This window comes from Tamandua tetradactyla, chromosome 7, assembly GCF_023851605.1.
Source record: "Tamandua tetradactyla isolate mTamTet1 chromosome 7, mTamTet1.pri, whole genome shotgun sequence".
NCBI lineage: Eukaryota > Metazoa > Chordata > Mammalia > Pilosa > Myrmecophagidae > Tamandua > Tamandua tetradactyla.
The window spans coordinates 66892701-66909391 of record NC_135333.1 but is presented as its reverse complement, the minus strand read 5'-3'; the positions used below and the strand labels follow the sequence as shown (position 1 = coordinate 66909391).

At 40.4% G+C, this 16691-nt stretch overlaps 2 protein-coding genes across 16 annotated transcripts in view; one reads left to right on the top strand and one right to left on the bottom strand.

Annotated features, from left to right (window-relative positions):
* Positions 1-8245, top strand: part of AKAP3 (A-kinase anchoring protein 3) — a 42127-nt gene extending 33882 nt beyond the window's left edge. For 4 of the 6 annotated variants that reach the window (XM_077169736.1, XM_077169734.1, XM_077169737.1 and 1 more), the window contains one exon: positions 3035-3392. In XM_077169736.1, coding sequence (XP_077025851.1) covers positions 3035-3190 — 156 coding nt within the window. In that variant the 3' untranslated portion in view covers positions 3191-3392. Of the gene's footprint in view, positions 1-3034; positions 3393-5991; positions 6365-7869 lie in introns of those variants that run through there. The other 2 variants (XM_077169739.1, XM_077169738.1) reach the window with 2 other exon arrangements.
* The window catches only part of DYRK4 (dual specificity tyrosine phosphorylation regulated kinase 4), a 75839-nt gene continuing 64071 nt past the window's right edge, over positions 4924-16691 (bottom strand). For 4 of the 10 annotated variants that reach the window (XM_077169744.1, XM_077169740.1, XM_077169745.1 and 1 more), the window contains 6 exons: positions 15538-15710; positions 12258-12318; positions 9182-9253; positions 7951-8080; positions 5504-5679; positions 4926-5284 (listed from right to left, as the gene is read on the bottom strand). In XM_077169744.1, the coding sequence (XP_077025859.1) occupies positions 5037-5284; positions 5504-5679; positions 7951-8080; positions 9182-9253; positions 12258-12318; positions 15538-15710 (860 nt within the window). In that variant the 3' untranslated portion in view covers positions 4926-5036. Of the gene's footprint in view, positions 5285-5503; positions 5680-7950; positions 8081-9181; positions 9254-12257; positions 12319-15537; positions 15711-16691 lie in introns of all 10 variants that reach the window. The other 6 variants (XM_077169748.1, XM_077169743.1, XR_013179504.1 and 3 more) reach the window with 6 other exon arrangements.

Here is a 16691-nt window from a genome sequence, read left to right as displayed (position 1 = left end):
TTATTCCTCTCTGTTGACACTTAGATTGCAGTGTTTCCCTCTCTGCTAAATCGGGTACCCCTTCTAGCAGGAGGGGTAATGCATGCAGGAATACACCTTTTTTATTCCTTTACTATCATTTATTGTCCTGAGTATGCCTAAATGTCTCAAATACCAATATTTTATTTATTTATTCACTTATATTCTGCATCATTCCAAAAAAAAAAAAAAGGATTTTAAAGTGAATAAAGATGAATAAGATAGGTCTTCAAATTTATCCAGTAGCATGACTCAGAGAATCTCAATCTTTCTTTGAACAGAGAGGAAAAAAGCCCATTGCATCATTCTTCTTTTAAATTTAAACTAGTTCTAGAACTCCAAAGGAAAGGACAAGGTGGCAGCTGTGATAGAAATAGGAGAAGGCTAGCTTCCCATTCTTAGCTCTGACATTTCAGTTCATGACTGCCTCCTCTGAACAATGGTTGAGAGTTATACAGCAATTCTTTGACCCCTTAGAACTCATCTCTAGTCCAACAAGATGTAACATAAAAAAATGTCATACCCTTTATCTGTGTCTCATCTATAAAACAGATTTCAGAGGCTCTAGACATCTCCACATATTGTGAGGATAAAATACAAAAACACTGACAGTAAGATACTTCATACATGTTAGTCATTATTCACACCCTCCCCAGGACATAGAATGTAGGTGCCCTTTGGCTAGAAAGAAAAGTTTCTCGGGAGGTGTATTATAGAGATGTATCAGAGACAACTGTGAAGGGTTGCAGTAACCAGAGGAGGTGACGGTTCAACCAGCTGGTACTAAAAAGCATTTTATGCCATTATATCCTGTTAGCATAGCACTGGCTATGGTGCTAACATCATATATTTCCTCCTCTTTCTAACACCCCACGGCTTGTCTTTGATGTTCATTCTATCCATTGATACCTGAACAAAGGGAGTAAAGGGAGAGGAGTAACTCAATGTGATTCTTCATCGTCTCCCTGGGAAAGTCACAGATAGCTGAAATGTTCCACATATCAGAACAGGCTGGAAACGAGATCTGTTAATAATATAAAACTGGGATATGTTAACGTAAATAATAAATGAGATGTGTAAATGAACTACTGATTCCTACGAAACCTCTTCAAGATTGGTCAATAAGGGGAATGAATGCATCACATGGGGAAGAAAACTGAGCCTCACATTTCTGATTCTTGTGCCTGAGATTCTCTTCTCCCTTGGGGACCTCTCCTGAGTGTCTAACAGGCAGGGTGTATAAATGCATTACACCAATGATGAACTCACAACTCTTTCTTCCATTTTTATTGGTAATTTTGAGTTTAAATTATCCTTACCTGATCATTGCTGTGCTGCATAGAAATGAGGGAAGTGTGGTGAACACAAGCTCGGGTCCAGGGCACCAAAATGGGATGGGCACATCTAAACCAGTTTGGAAATACAGCAGAGATCATTTGTGAGAATAGATTAAAATCAAGGAATGTGAGCCAGGAAACAGAGATTCAAGCACCCTCTCTTCACATGAAGAGTATTCCTCCACTGTTAAACTTGTAAGTTTAACTCAGAGGCTCTGGATTTAATGTTTTAAAGAAAATCAATAGCTTGTCCTACCTGTAGTGACAGGTATGGGAAATAGGAAGAGAAACAGCACGATGATTTGGTCTGTACAGTATAGCTCCCTTATCTGTAGCTTGGGTTTTTCAAAAGGGTGCCTCACTCTCTGGTATCTAACCACTCTGTGTTGCAGAGGCCACTCTTTCCCTACCACCCAGGAGTACCTCCAGGCATGTCCAGACACTTGGATCCCAATTCTAAAAGAGCTAGATTTAGAGAGACTGGAGTTCCCTGTGTCTTCCAATATCCATCTCCCCAATCTCAGCTGCCTTGTGGGTCAGTGTTTCAGCATCTCACGCAGTATCTGTTCAATGACTGTCATTACAGCTGCTCAGTCAAATTACTGACTATACTCTGGTGTCATTACCAATTTTCAAAGAATTTTTAGTAACATTGAAACAAATAATTAACACTGAAAACACTCAATCAATAAGTCTTGGTAGGCATCTTACCATGTTTGGATATTACTCTAAAAGATACTCTCTCTTCTTAGGCAGAGCAATAGATTTGGAAGATAGAGGAAATTGGTCTGAATGTGTACTATACCTAGGCATGGCCTATATCGAAATGTCATGGTGCACCTGGAAAGAAAATACACAGACATGCACAGAGTTAGTTTCTTGCCTGGGAATTTCTCCTTGAAAAAGCTCCTGATATTTGGCCTGTTTATTTGTCCTTTGACTCATTAGAAAGTCAGGAGCAGAATGCATGAACTAAAAATCTGATTCCTTGAGATGGCTTGTTGCCCTAGGATTCCAGAAGAATGGCAGTATATTCTATTCCTATTAGAAGGGTTGCTTTGCTTAATTTTTCCATTATTTTACATATGGAAAGAGAATTGGACATAGAGTTCAGAGACCTGGGTGTGAACTTTGACCCTGCTAATCACTAGCAGGCTACTGACAAGTCTCTTCACCTCTCTGGACAAACTGCAAGGGGCTTGAACCCATCTCTGAGGTGCCTTTCTGCTCTAAAATTCTAGGGTTCTGTGGTCTGTGGGGCATGAAAGGCAATATCCACATTTGTCCTTGGGTATTTTCTTTCCTGCCCTTGTTGGCCATAGGACAGTAAGTGGAGGCTGTTTTATTAGAATTCTTAGAGAGCACAAATACCATTGGCCAAACACCTGCTGAAAGCAGTGCCTTGTAGGGAGAAAACAGGAAGATTTTAGTCTTAATTGGAAATCATTTCCATATCACAGATAGGTGGGTGTTAACATCTTTTCTTTAAATTATGGAAGAAATCACCATGTTTCTTTGTGCCAAACAGGCCAAGCTGTTTGGTTAAGGAAATCTCAACATCTGAGTTCCTCCAGCAGTTTTCCAAAGCCTGCCTGGCCTCTTTGCTCTAGCACAGGTTCTTTCTGGCTTGCCGTGGGATGCTCTGCCCCATCCGGTACTGTTTCCTTTCCTTTCCACAGCTTCTTCAGCTCTCGGCTGCTGCTGTGGACAAAGGACGCAGTGTGGGTGAGGTTCTGCAGTCAGTGCTGCGCTATGAGAAGGAACGCCAGCTGGATGAGGCGGTGGGGAATGTTACACGGCTGCAGCTGCTGGACTGGCTGATGGTGAACCTGTGACTGGCACCCACCCACCGCATAGTCCATGTCTCCTCCCTTCTTTCTCCTCATGCTCACAGTTCCCCTCTCCACATCCTCACAGAGCCCTACCATTATCTTCATACCACTCTCAAGAAAGACACACCATCTTATGCTAGACACTGGATTTTGCAGATTTTCCTGTCCATGGGAGCAAGAGTGTAAAATTAAAAAAAAAAATTACAAGTAAAGAGCTTGTGGTGTTTGGTTTCCTGACGATCCCATGGAGAAGAAATAAGGTTAAAAAAATCTCAGGAATGAAATCTAATCAAATGGCAGAGGTAAAATATCGCTGGTCTGAAAAGCACAGCCAAAGGTCATTCTCCCTGTTCCCCGTGCTTCCTTGTGTGTGCCACCATGTGAATTTCCCCTTCTCTCTTCCCCAAAAAGAAGCCACACATCACTAATTCATTTCAGCCTTTTATAACCACGAAAATCAGAAAATAACTTTGCAAAATCTAAACAAATTGTCATGTCATCAAGGACTTGTCTTATTTCTGTGTAACTGCTGAACAACTAACCACCTCCAAGTTCATCCATGGCTGGATATAGTTAGCCTCAGAGTAAAAAGGTCCAGGAGACCTAAGTTCTTTTGCCATCAGACTAAAGGAATTTGGACAAGTCACCTGTCATGAAACTAGTCGGACTTAAAGTCTGTATTGCCCCATTTAAGAAATATTTTTTTGTGGAATTTTATATTCTTGACCCTTTCTTCGTTTTGGAAACGTTTTCCTCCTTTCAGTTTTCCTACTTGGCGGGGTGGGGATGGGGGGCCTCTACTCAACTTCCAACAACCCTTTACATATTTCTCTTTCCCGGGACTTTCTTTTGACTCTCTGTTATTCTCATGCTTTATCATTTTCCTTGGTGACTTCATCCAAACCCATAGCTTCCATTACCTCATATCTCCGTTCATACCTGGTATCTCCCTTTATGCAGCCACTAAAATGAAATTATGAAGCCAAGTATATTTTCTATGTTTATAATGTTATGATCTCATGTTTCACATAAATACTATGATTACAGTCATATGTAAATTTCATATGCATGTAGATAAGAACCAGAACAGGAAGTAAGTGGACATGTTTAGATTTGGGGAGTGTTGGAGTGAACACATCCTGCTTCTTAACTTAACTTCTTTTCCTTTGGGAAACTGATCCCAACATGGGCATGTGACCCAGGCTGGCCCATCACGCGATCCTAATCTCTCCAAAGGTGATTGGCTCAGGTACAAGTATGTGATTGAAACCAAGCTTTTCTGGGACTTTCCTGCCAGCAAGGAAGACTATACTTTATGACTGGATGCTGTTGGCCATCTTAACTTCAGGGCAGAGAAATTAAGATGAATGAAATATGCTTAAAGAGAAGCAAGTCTAATATATGGAGAGAGGGAGCTGAGCCTTGTGTGAATTCTTAGACTCTGAAACTATGTCTATTCTGCCTTATTAACCAAGGTTATAAACCAATAAATGTTCTGTTGCTAGTTTGAATTTGACTTTAGTTATTTGCAAACAAGACTCCTGACAGAATAGGGTGGCCATTTTGGATGAGGAGGAAATTTTAGAATTCCATGAATGATGCTGTTACACTGAATATTTAAAACTCCTCACCACCACCACTACCCACCCAGAGGGAGAGAATGTAGGTGCAAGAACACTTTCTCACATCTCTTCTAAGAAGAATCAGACAGATTGGCCATGTGAATAGTTTTTTTTTTTAAACAAACCTTTATGCATTAAAAAACAACAATTTGAAATATTGTACAATATAAGGGCTGTCTCGAATACAAATCATTGGTGGAAAGGAACAGGCACACCCTCAGAAAAGGTCATATAATGGGTGGCAAAATGTTTGAGTCTTTGGGGGGGAGGTTTTTGCTTTGTTCTCCTGTGGAAGTTGAGGAGTCTTCTGGTCCAGCAACAGCCTCTGGCTTTCCAGAAGCTTCTGGTAGATGAGGCAGCTGGATGACATCAGTTGCAGGCTGGAGAGAGCCCTGCTGATCACCTGAATGCTGAGGCTGCTTAGTGGCTATATCCTTTATTTTGTCTGTAGTCTCTTCTTTGGTGGTCTCATCTGCTGAAGGAGAGAGAAGACGGGTGAACACGCAGCATTCAACTATGAGCTGCATTCTAAAAGTCCATTGAGATAATCTCCCAAAAGGGAGAGGAGAGGCAGCTTAATAGTGATGTAGCCAGAATATTTAGATTTGAATTTAGATATTGACATGCAAATCACCAATGGAAAGGCCTGGGCCCCTGCCTATAGGAAAGGGACTGGGTGGTTGAGGGGCTGTACCTTTTCTGCTCAAGTGATGATGACCTTGAGCCTTATCCTTCTTTGTCTCAGATGGGAAACAGAGACTGGATTTCCTCAGGGTCTGGGGCCTGGACCGTGGTTTGAGGTTTCGTGGCTCATGAATCCAAGCATGCTTGAGGGCCTGGTCAGGGGTCATGCGAAGAGAAGGTTCCCATCTACACACCAACAGAGCCCAGCATGGGTGATTGTTTTATCTCCCTTTTTCATTTTAAAGCATTTTTAAAGAACCTAATAGTTTTCACTGACGATGAATAATCATTCATAATCTGCATACAATGAAGATGCTTCATCGTATAAAGATTATGACATACAATTCTAAACTACCTGGGAATAATTATTGAAATAATCTTTTAGAAAAGTATACAACCAAGCCAGGCAACATATTAGAACCTAACTCTTCTAGAATTCCTAGAAACTCAGAGAAAATATTACAGAAAATCTTCATTGTCAATTTGATTTAATTTCAGGAAGATGAGAAGATCAAAACAAAGATACTCAATTTCAAGTTGCAAACTATGAAATTTGGCTCTCCAAACATGTCACCAAGAAAATCACAGAATGCTAGACTATTAAGATTTATATAGGGACTTGGATATAATCCAGCCAAACTTCTAATACATTAACAGAATACATTTGACAGAAGTCCCAGCATGGAATCATCCTGCAGCTCTTGAGTAATTCCAGGGAATCTCCCAGGGCCTATTCCAATTTTGAAAAACTCTGATTCCTCAAAAGTTCATTTTTATTCAGCCAAAACCCACTTCCAAGTAATTTTTATGTAGGTCCTAACTCTACCCATTAGCATTATACAGAACATAACAACTAATCCTTCTCTTATAATCTTTCAACTATTTGTAAGCATTTATATCACTGCAATCAATCATATGATATGGTTTGTAACTTTTGGTCACCTTCCAGGCTGGGAAATTTCAGTTGTTGTCTAACTGGTGCCTGTTATGCTGGGAATGTCTTCTGTGATAACTTAAAACTGCAGGTGGACCACATTAATATTACAAACTCATCAAACTTAGACCACTCAAGCTCCCAGTTTGTCAAATGAACTGCTGTTAATTGGCATCCCCACTCACCTGAACTTCCAGAGTTGGCCAATAAAACATATACACAGGAATTTACACTACCACTATTAAGTTGAACTCAATCCATTTAGTCCCTCATTCTGAAGATCTGCTAACCTGCCATATGTGGAATGATAACCTGCAACAGGCTTCATCATCTTGATTGTCTCTTGCAAGTTGTGAGAAAACAACCCTTTGCACTAAAAAGAAAACTGTTTCTTAGTTCTGAGCTTTATTCTGGGTTGTCAGGGTTTTTAATTACCTCTGTCTCAGGGGTGAGTTTCTGTCATTTAAGGTAAATTTATTCTACAACCTCAGCAAGAGGCTGGGATGCAGTCGGGGTAAAGATGGGGTACAAAGTTCTTCTCTACCTCCATTATTCAAAAGAATAGTATGACCCCAAAATGGAAAATTTAGAGCAGTACCTAATGGTTTACCATCTCAGCTAGTAACTTAACTCTAGGACACACAAATTCCAGAAGAGTAATTTGCTAAAGCTACTCCATCCCACTGGAAGATTGACAGAATATAAGGATATGGTCTTTGCAAACTGTTAAACAGCTATAGGACTTACAGGAACCTTAGAAATGCCCCTATTTTATAGAAAAGGAAACTGAGGCCACAGAGAAACAATCAGTTGCCAATATACCTGCTGCTCAGTGGAGTAAAACCTCTTTACTAGTTCTATAGTACTGACAGCTAATACTTTCTAAACACCTTTTAAACTGGGCACCATCCTGGGTGCTTTTACTGCTAGTTCTTTTTTTTTTTTACTATGATTTTATTAAGGTATAGAACTTAATATAAGATTCAAAATATGCAAATAAGTTCTAAAAAGTTGTAAATAAATCTTTACAGCTCATGCCCCCTAATTCCTTAATACAAGAAGATGTAGTATCTAAATCCTAGAGAAATAAGGAGGGTCCCTGAAACCTGCTTATATTAGGTAAGTATGCAAGCAGTTACAATAAGCTCGTAGAAGAGTTTGTTCTCAGTTCGCAGAAGGAGACCTTCAGAACTCGCACAGAATCTCACTACCTGGCAGCCTGAGACCCGAAAGTGGGCCACCTCTGTCAACAGGCTGTGTTCTCCAGGGTAAATCATTTAGACTCTTTGAGCCTCAGCTTCCATAGCTGCAAACAGCAAATCATCTGCCCTGGCATATCACAGTAGGGGGAGGGTGGGTTCTGGTGGATGCAAAAGCATTTTGTAGACTGTAAAGCTCTATTGTTACTATTTACTACTGTTAGTTTTATTACTGTTTCCCAGACACGGTCTTTCGCCAGCAAACAAGTGTGAAAGGACACTTTGAAGAGGTAACCCAGAGCCAAAGATACCCAACAAACTCACACCAAACATCTTCTGAGAAAATCAAGGAAGCTGGTGTCGTAGGTTTTCAGCACCATGGTGAGATCCTTGGAGTCCGGGTATCTTTTTTTCCCCCTGTTGTTGGTTATATTTTTAGGAAAACCTTTGGAATCTTTAGAGATATAACATTCTGTATTTAGTCCAGGTGTAAACATTCACTGGTCACACCACAGTCGTTCACTCAATCATGCTGCTGCTTAGAGTGGTCTCTTGCATCTCTAGCTCTGTGTCTTAAATCCCACTCTACGCATACACACAAATACACATAGTCTCAGTCAGCTTAAATAACCATGTGTATATTATCCAATGATACAATTAAATTTAAATTTATTTACTGTGAACCAATATGTTCTGAGTCTTCTTCCAACCACTACCTCCTCCATTCAACCAACGGTTTAAAGACTTTAACATTAACCAAAGTAAAATACATACATACATACACACACATATACATATATTTGGCTCTGAACAAAAGAATTTCATGCATTTTGGGATTATCTATGTCCTTATTCCTTCCCTATTAGCCCAATAAATGAGAACATCCACGTGGTATACCAAGGAAATCATTTTAGTAGGATTTACATTCAGAGCTCACTGATGAGACCCACAAGCAAATAAGCCTCATTACTTCTTTAGAGGTGCAACAGCCAAAACTTTGTCAATAACTGGAATGATCAGACTTGGATGATTGCTTAATCATCCAAGAAAGGGCTGTCAGCCCTTTCTACAGATTAAATCTTTCACCAAACGCATGATTTGCAATCCCTGAAAAGAAGCTCTGAAGACAGTTCTGAAGGTTCCCAAGGATGCTCTGTGCAATGCTTTGAAGGTGATACCACTCATTTGGATGTCTAGATTCTGTAGTGCATGTTCAGAAAAGTTGGCCACTAAATTCATACACAAACCTTACAAAAATCTGCATGTATATGAGTGAGTGTATATGCACACAGACAATTTCATGTTAAACTGAATTCTCACAGAAAGTGGGATTCATGTCAAGGGCTGTTTGGAAGGTGCATAATGAAGTGCTTCTATTACTTTTGTAATCAATGCAATTTCCAAGGCCTCCAAAAGAACATTTATTTTATTGAAGAAAACCTTCCATGAGTGTGTATGAGTGTATACACACAAAATGGTATTTATCTGTGTTTTTATATAGACCAAAATAGCTCAGGAGTATTTATTGTATAGGGTAAAGTTATTGTGAACTCACACAAATCCCCATTTCCTTTTTGACTGTGGCACCAGTGCTCCCACCTTGTGCTGTTTCTCTTTTTACAAATGACTGAAAAAGAACCAAGCCCACAGGCTTATAACGTAACACAGCCTCAAAAATCATCAGCATGTAGTTATTTGTCTTGTTTAGAAGTTTTCCTCACCTCTCTGGTCCTCCCCATAGCGAATCATTTTCTCTTCCTTTCTTGCTGCTTGGGGTACCCCGGCATCACTCCTCACTTTGCTGCTAATTAGGGATATTAACTAGGAGTGGCTGGAGGCTGGGGAAAGTTGGCAGGGGCCCAAACCCAGGGAAGGGAGAAGCAAGAACTGAAGTGGACACGGTGTTTCCAAACTCACCTTAGCATAAGAATCACAAGGACTGCTTGTTAAAAACATAGAATCCTGGATCCTACTGTAAGCCTACTATGGCATCATCAGGGAGGAGGAGCCTGGGAATTGGTACATTGCCAAGTTCTCAGATGATTCTTATGGTTCAATAAAGTTTGGGAAAGACTGAAGAGGATGCAGCAGGCAGTACATTACCTGCTTAATCATGCTGCCATCGAATCCTCTCTATGAAGTGGACATTTGTATGTCTTTGGTATCATCCTACCAAGCTTCTCTGTATTCCCTTCTTTCTAGTCCCCACCTAGATGATACCTCATAGTTCACTGCTGTAGGCGCTTCCCACATTGTCTTTGTTTAGTGGGAAGAAACATCAATATCTCCTTTCCTTCACTAAAATACTTCAAAATCCAAAAGACTGAATTATAAGGGGTGGGTGAAAAAAGTTTATTTGGGGTCAAAAGACCAGTCCTATTGTTTCCTGTATAAATCATACAAGGGAGTCAGCCAGATCCTAGGCTACCATCAGGCTGCTCCGGAAGAAAGGGTATGCATGGGCACATTTCCAGGGCAACCAGGACACTGCTCCTGCTCAGGAGTAAGACCTTCAAAGCTCCAGCCATGAATACAGGCAACATTCAAAAGATTTAACCAATGGTATTGCATGGGCACTGTGAGAATGGATGCCAGCCTTGACATTGAATCAGAGATCATGGAAGACCTCTGCTTGCCAGGCCTTAACTTTTTAGATTATGGATCATGGGGAAATCTCAGGAGCCCTCGGAGAGAAGCCAGCAAGGTTATGGCTGTGGCAAGGGCTCAGCGTTATGGGTATCTAGCAAATGGTACAGAAATAGTACCACACTTTAAGCCCCACATGATCAAATCTGATTAATCAGCCCTGCATGACTAAATGCCTTTTATAAACTCTTTTTGTTCAGAAGGATTCTCCCCAAGTGTTTTTGCTTCTCCTATTCCTGAGGCAAGCTGTGGCAATAAATCATGTGATTTGCTTCCCCATCCTGAGGTTACTCTTGGTTGAAAAGAAGTGGAGAAGGGCTAGGAATGGCTGGAATTCCACAGTCTAAGAACTTGCCTGACAGTAATGGCTAGTCAGAAATGTCATTCCAGAGGGAAAGGAGAGCCTGCCTATAGAATCCCCTTTGCCTCATGTCTTCCTTTGCTCCATTTGGTTGAATTTCTGACCACAATGGCTTTTTCTGCCTGGGAGTTCTTTTGCTTCTTATGGTTCTTCAAAGGGATTTTGGATGTGGGACCTACTTCATCTGTTTGGAGCATAGTGCCCTGGAAGCCCTGTCTCAGGTGGTACCTTGCTGATTCATCTTTCCATCCTATACAGTAGCACTCAAACAGAAAGGCATAGGATCATAAAATCCAGAACCTGGGAACTGTAGGGAAAGGGACAGCATGGGATACTGGATGAGGCTGAACCCCAGCAAGGAGACAGATGACCTAAACCCACAGCAAAACTCTCCTGATAGCCCTTGCTTACCCATTTTACATCAAAGTTGTAATGGACTGGATGGGGAGAGTTTGGCATTAAGAGAATTTCAGCAGGCAAGAGTAATGCTCCATTAATGAAAGGGCAAGGGAATTCTGCACCATTCTTGAAAAGAAGCTATTGCTCTTTGATTTCCCTGCACAGTGAGGTGGAGCCATAGCAGTGTGATAAGGCAAGTTGCTTGGAGGATGTGCTGGTTTGAAAGGAAGTATGCCCCCTAAGAAAAGCCATGTTTTGATATAAATCCCATTTCTTAAAGGTAGAATACTCCCTATTCAATGCTGTATATTTGAAACTGTAATGAGATCATCTCCTTGGTTGATGTGATTTAGTTAAGAATGGTTGTTAAACTGGATTAGGTGACGATATGTCTCCACCCATTTGAGTGGGTCTTGATTAGTTTCTGAAGTCCTATAAAAGAGGAAACATTTTGGAGAATGAGAGATTCAGAGAAAGCAGAGAATGCTGCAACACTACAAAGCAGAGAGTCCACCAGCCAGCGACCTTTGGAGATGAAGAAGGGAAATGCCTCCCAGGGAGCTTCATGAAACCAGAAGCCAGGAGAGTAAGCTAGCAGATGACGCCGTGTCTGCCATGTGCCCTTCCAGCCGAGAGAGAAGCCCTGACTGCGTTCGCCATGTGCCTTTCCAGATGAGAGAGAAACCCTGAACTTCATCGGCCTTCTTGAACCAAGGTATCTTTCCCCAGATGCCTTTGATTGGACATTTCTATAGACTTGTTTTAATTGGGACATTTTCTCGGCCTTAGATCTGTAAACTAGCAACTCATTAAATTTCCCCTTTTAAAAGCCATTCCGTTTCTGGTATATTGCATTCCAGCAGCTGGCAAACTAGAACAGAGGAGATGGGGAGAACTTCAAGGAGGAGGTGTGATTGTAATATTTTGAGGTTTCAAGATCTGCTGATAAATCTTCAGAGAAGGAACCCAGTCTTTCTCCTGCTCCTGAACATTATCACTGCCAAGACCCCATTCCTAATGTGACACTGTGCCTCTCATCCACCCCATGTCCTTCCTGCTACCTGGAATCACTTCCCAGCATCTTTTCACCTTCGTGAACCAAGCTCCTAACCTTAGCTTATCCTTTGGGAGTGGGGCCAGGGGAATGGCACTAAATGGGGTCTTCAAGGCCTGTGACGCCCCCTCAGTCATCAGGGGAAAAAGAGATTTAGACCTGGGAACTTACCGAAGAATGTCTGTCTCCTGGAGGCCATCTGAATGAAGCGGGTTGGTGGTAGGCCCAGCACCTTCAACAAGCACAGTGCAGTTGGTTCACTCTTTGTGGAGTCATAAATTCAACAACTGTTACAGCTGGGTGGGACTTTGGTCAGATCTTGCCTTCTACAGTTGAGAACTCAGTAGTATTGGGATACCCTTAAGTCAATAGTAGAGCAGGCTCAGAGCCCAGGTCTTTTTCTCCTAAATCCAGAGCTGTTTCAGAATCCTGAGAATCAACACTGGCCATGGTATTCTAAATCTGCATCAGCCCCAACTACAGGCTTGATGGTAGTTTGAGTTCACTGTCAAAGTGAATAAACCAGTGCATACGCTGACCACACCTGAATTTAAAAATGGCATATCCTAGCACAGAAGATGGGAAGGAAGGGGAGGAAAAGGAGATGGAAATCACCAGATGGGCATCAGATCACAATAAGACAAGCAGAGCATAACACCTACTGTTCACCTTTCTCTACTGCAACCTATAAGGGTACACAGAAATAGAGAAATTACAGGGTCACCCTCAGCTCTGGATCAATTGTCCTCACAGCTGGGATCCCAGCCTGAATCCCTGCCCTCCTGCTCCTCTGTCCCAATAACAGAGGTCAAAAGGAAGCTGAGTCCATTCTGGGTTGTAGAAACTTGGAAGCAGATCTCATAATCCGCATTCTCCTTGGTATTGGAAGCAGGAATGATTCAGGATGTTCCATCATCCAATATCAAGCATAGAAGCCACTAACTCTGATCCCTTCATTTTACATAGGTCCCTAGAAGCGAAGTAGCTGGTCAAAGAGACAAAACCACAGTAATGCCCCCAGGTTTACTGAGTCCCAGGCCATAGCTAACATTTATAGCGATTGCTACCTAAATTATTAATATTTTATTAAGTTTCAAAAATTTAATAAGATTATCTACATATATTTTATTATTATTTAATAAATTTCAGAGGTTTGCATCTTTCTGACCATCTTCACTTCGAGATAATCTAGAAAACAGAAATTTAACATATACATATACACACAGATCTATTATGGATTAGATAGGTAGATAAAGGTAGATTAATATGAATATCTGTGTTCCCAGTCAAAATGTGAAATTTCCAAACTTAAAGTTATTTCTTCCTGTTTTGTCTAACTTAGTTCTATAACAAAATGTCTTTAAGTGAAAGAGTAACAGATATGATTAATAATCACATCTATTAATAATCATAGTGTCTTGGTAAAACTTTGTATATGGGGCAGGGGAGGGGTATTCGTCTCAGAAAGTTAAGATACTGAACGACTTAACTACTGAACAATAAATACATTTTATGTCAGGTAATTTTCCATTCTTTGTTTTCAACAAAATCAAAATCAGGTTCTTGCTTAATAGGTTCTTAAAAATAATTTTTGATGACAGTTCACTATGTGATTTTTACATACAATTCAAAAGGAGTCCATGAATTAGGCCATATGACTAGAATTGTCTTCCTTCCAGCGCTCATATCTATACAGAAGATTGGGATAGAATTGATCCTGAGTCTTTTCCTTCTAGCAAAAAGAAATATTCATCTACAGGTACAGGAAATGATTGTAAAAAGAGAAAAAACATACAGCTCTTAGATAGATGTTCCAACCATCTATCTAAGAGCTGTATGTCCAATAAAATTTTTATGCTTAATAATTATAAAAATTTGCTCCCTAATTATATATTTTTTTCTTTTTCATATTCAAAAGGATGACTTTTTTTAATTAGAGAAATTTTATATTTGCAGAAAGATCATGAGCACAACGCAGAATTCCCATATAGTTGCTCCAGTTTTTAACATTTTGCATTAGTAGATATATTTACCTTAAAGGTGTTTACTTTCTGGATTTTTTTCAACTTTTTTATTGTATAGTATAACATATACACAAAGCAAAAAAATAAAAAAGCAATAGTTAAGTACTCTTCAACAAGTGGTTACAGGACAGATCCCAGAGTTTGTCATGGGCTACCATACAATCCTCTCAGATTTTTCCTTCTAGCTGCTCCAGAATATAGGAGGCTAGAGGGCTTAAATACTTTTTATCATCACAATCGATGCTTTTTCCTTCTTTTTTTTTTTTGTAAAAAACACATATAAAAAAACTATAAATTTCAAGGCACAGCACCACAATTAAGCTGTAGAACATATTTCAGACATTGACATGGGTTACAATTTCACAATTTTAGGTTTTTACTTCTAGCTGCTCTAAAATACTGGAGACTAGAGGATATCAATTTAATGATTCAGCATTCATATTTATTTGTTACGTCCTATCTTCTATGTTTAATTCTCCTATCACCTTTGATCTTTCCATCCCTCTCTTTGGGGTTGTTTGGGCTATGGCAACTTTAAATTTTTTATACTGGAAGGGTCTGTCACTAATATGGGGTAGGGAGATGGAATTGTCTGATGTTCTGGAGAGGCTGGGCTCCGTTTCAGGACTTAATCTGGACCAGGGACCCATCTGGAGGTTGTAGGTTTCTGGAAAGTTACTCTATCTAATTATATTTTAATGATAATTCACCAAAAATACATATATATTTTTATTCATGGAGCTTGGAGTAAAGGAAAAAAAATTATAAAAATGATAAGAGATTTTGGGAGTGCAAGGATAGCTCAGCGGTAGAATTCTCACCTGCCATGCCGGAGACCTGGTTCAATTCCCCGCCCGTGCACTTCCCCAAAACAAACAAGCAAACAAAAGAAAGAAAAATTCAACAAATGGTGCTGCAATGATGGGATACTCATAGGGAAAAAGAATGAAATATGACGCCTGTCATACAGCATGTAAAAAAAAAAAACTGATAAAAATTTTCAAAACATGAAACTATATCAATTCTGAGGATGCAGGGCCGTGGAAATTCGCATTCAAAGAAGAAAAGAACAAAGCCAAAGACACAATTCAACTTGGTAAAGAACTTCACTTACTCCTCAGGTGGATTTTGGTGGGTGTCGTGCCACTGTGGTTTTTAGATTCTTTTGAATTTATTCGAAAGAGTAGTATAAACATTTTATTTTTAAACGTCACTACAATATGCTGGAAATTACATTCCCGGCAACTATCTAAATTTATGCTTAAGATCCAGGAAGCCATTCAACCAATGGACAAGAGGGTACGTAATTTCAAAAATACATTTAGGTGACATCTCAGAAAACCTGCAGGCCATACCCTGGGGACGCGGTGCACCCCGCCTCTGAGAGCTGCAGCTACCCGCAGCCTCCCGGTGGGGTGGCGCCTCACCTCCATGATGCAGGCCAGCTGCTCCACCTCGTTCTCGCCGGCGAACAGCGGGCAGCCCGTGTACAGCTCCGCCATGATGCAGCCCAGGCTCCACATGTCAATGGCCATGTTGTAAGGGTGGCCCAGAATCACCTCCGGGGAGCGGTAGAACCGGCTCTGGATGTAGGTGTACACTGTGGGGGAAGAGCATAGAAACCTCGCGTGAGAAACCACCTCCTTCGCAGAGCACCTTCTCCACGGTACCTTCTCAGGTAAGGGTGAAGGAAGCCTGAGACTCTGCACTCTTCTCACCTACTGGCTTTGCAAAGAGACGGAAGTACAACGATCAACACTTACGGTGCGCTATACAGATCTCTAATCTCATCAAATCCTTACGGCCACCTGATGCTAGCGATACACCAAAGGGGTTATTATTCCAGCTTTATTGCTGCAGAACTCCAAAGTCAGCATTGCTCTATGGAAGAAAATTTAAGTCCATCCAACTTAAAAACAAACAAACAAAACCCTGAAACATAAGAATAATAAAAAGCTAAATTTTCAAACTGGCGGATTAATTTTGGGCAGAGATCATTTTGAGAAGATTGTGCTTGCTTTTCAGCTTGGCTAGGGAGGAAGCTTAAGAGAATCTGGCAGGAAACGTATTATTTGAAAATGTGTATTTAATATATTGTACGCAATACATAACATATAAAACATAGAAAATCTCAGCTGTTTGTGATGTAAAGAAGATCGTATTGTAGGGAGGATTAGAGTCTACAGATAAGACTGAAACCAGAGAAACGGGACATCGTTGCTATTTCAGCATCCATTGTGGTGGTTGTGGAGATGGAGGTGAGAGCGGGGATTCTGTAATCGCCCCCTGCTGTTTGAACTGGTTATACTGAGGGTGTAATAATTTTGTGATTTAAAATGAAGTAAAGATTTATTAAAAATTACTTTTATATCCTACCTGCTTCCAAAATGGATTTGAGGTACATTGCAACCAAAGTACAAAAGCATAGGGTAGTTTTTAAAAATTCATTAAACTGATACTTACATAGTGAAGATCAGATATCATTGTAAGTGCTTTATCTTGATGAACTCTTTCAATCCTTACAACTTCCTCATGAGGCAGTTACTATTATTGTCCCCATTCTTTAAAATTTTAATTAATG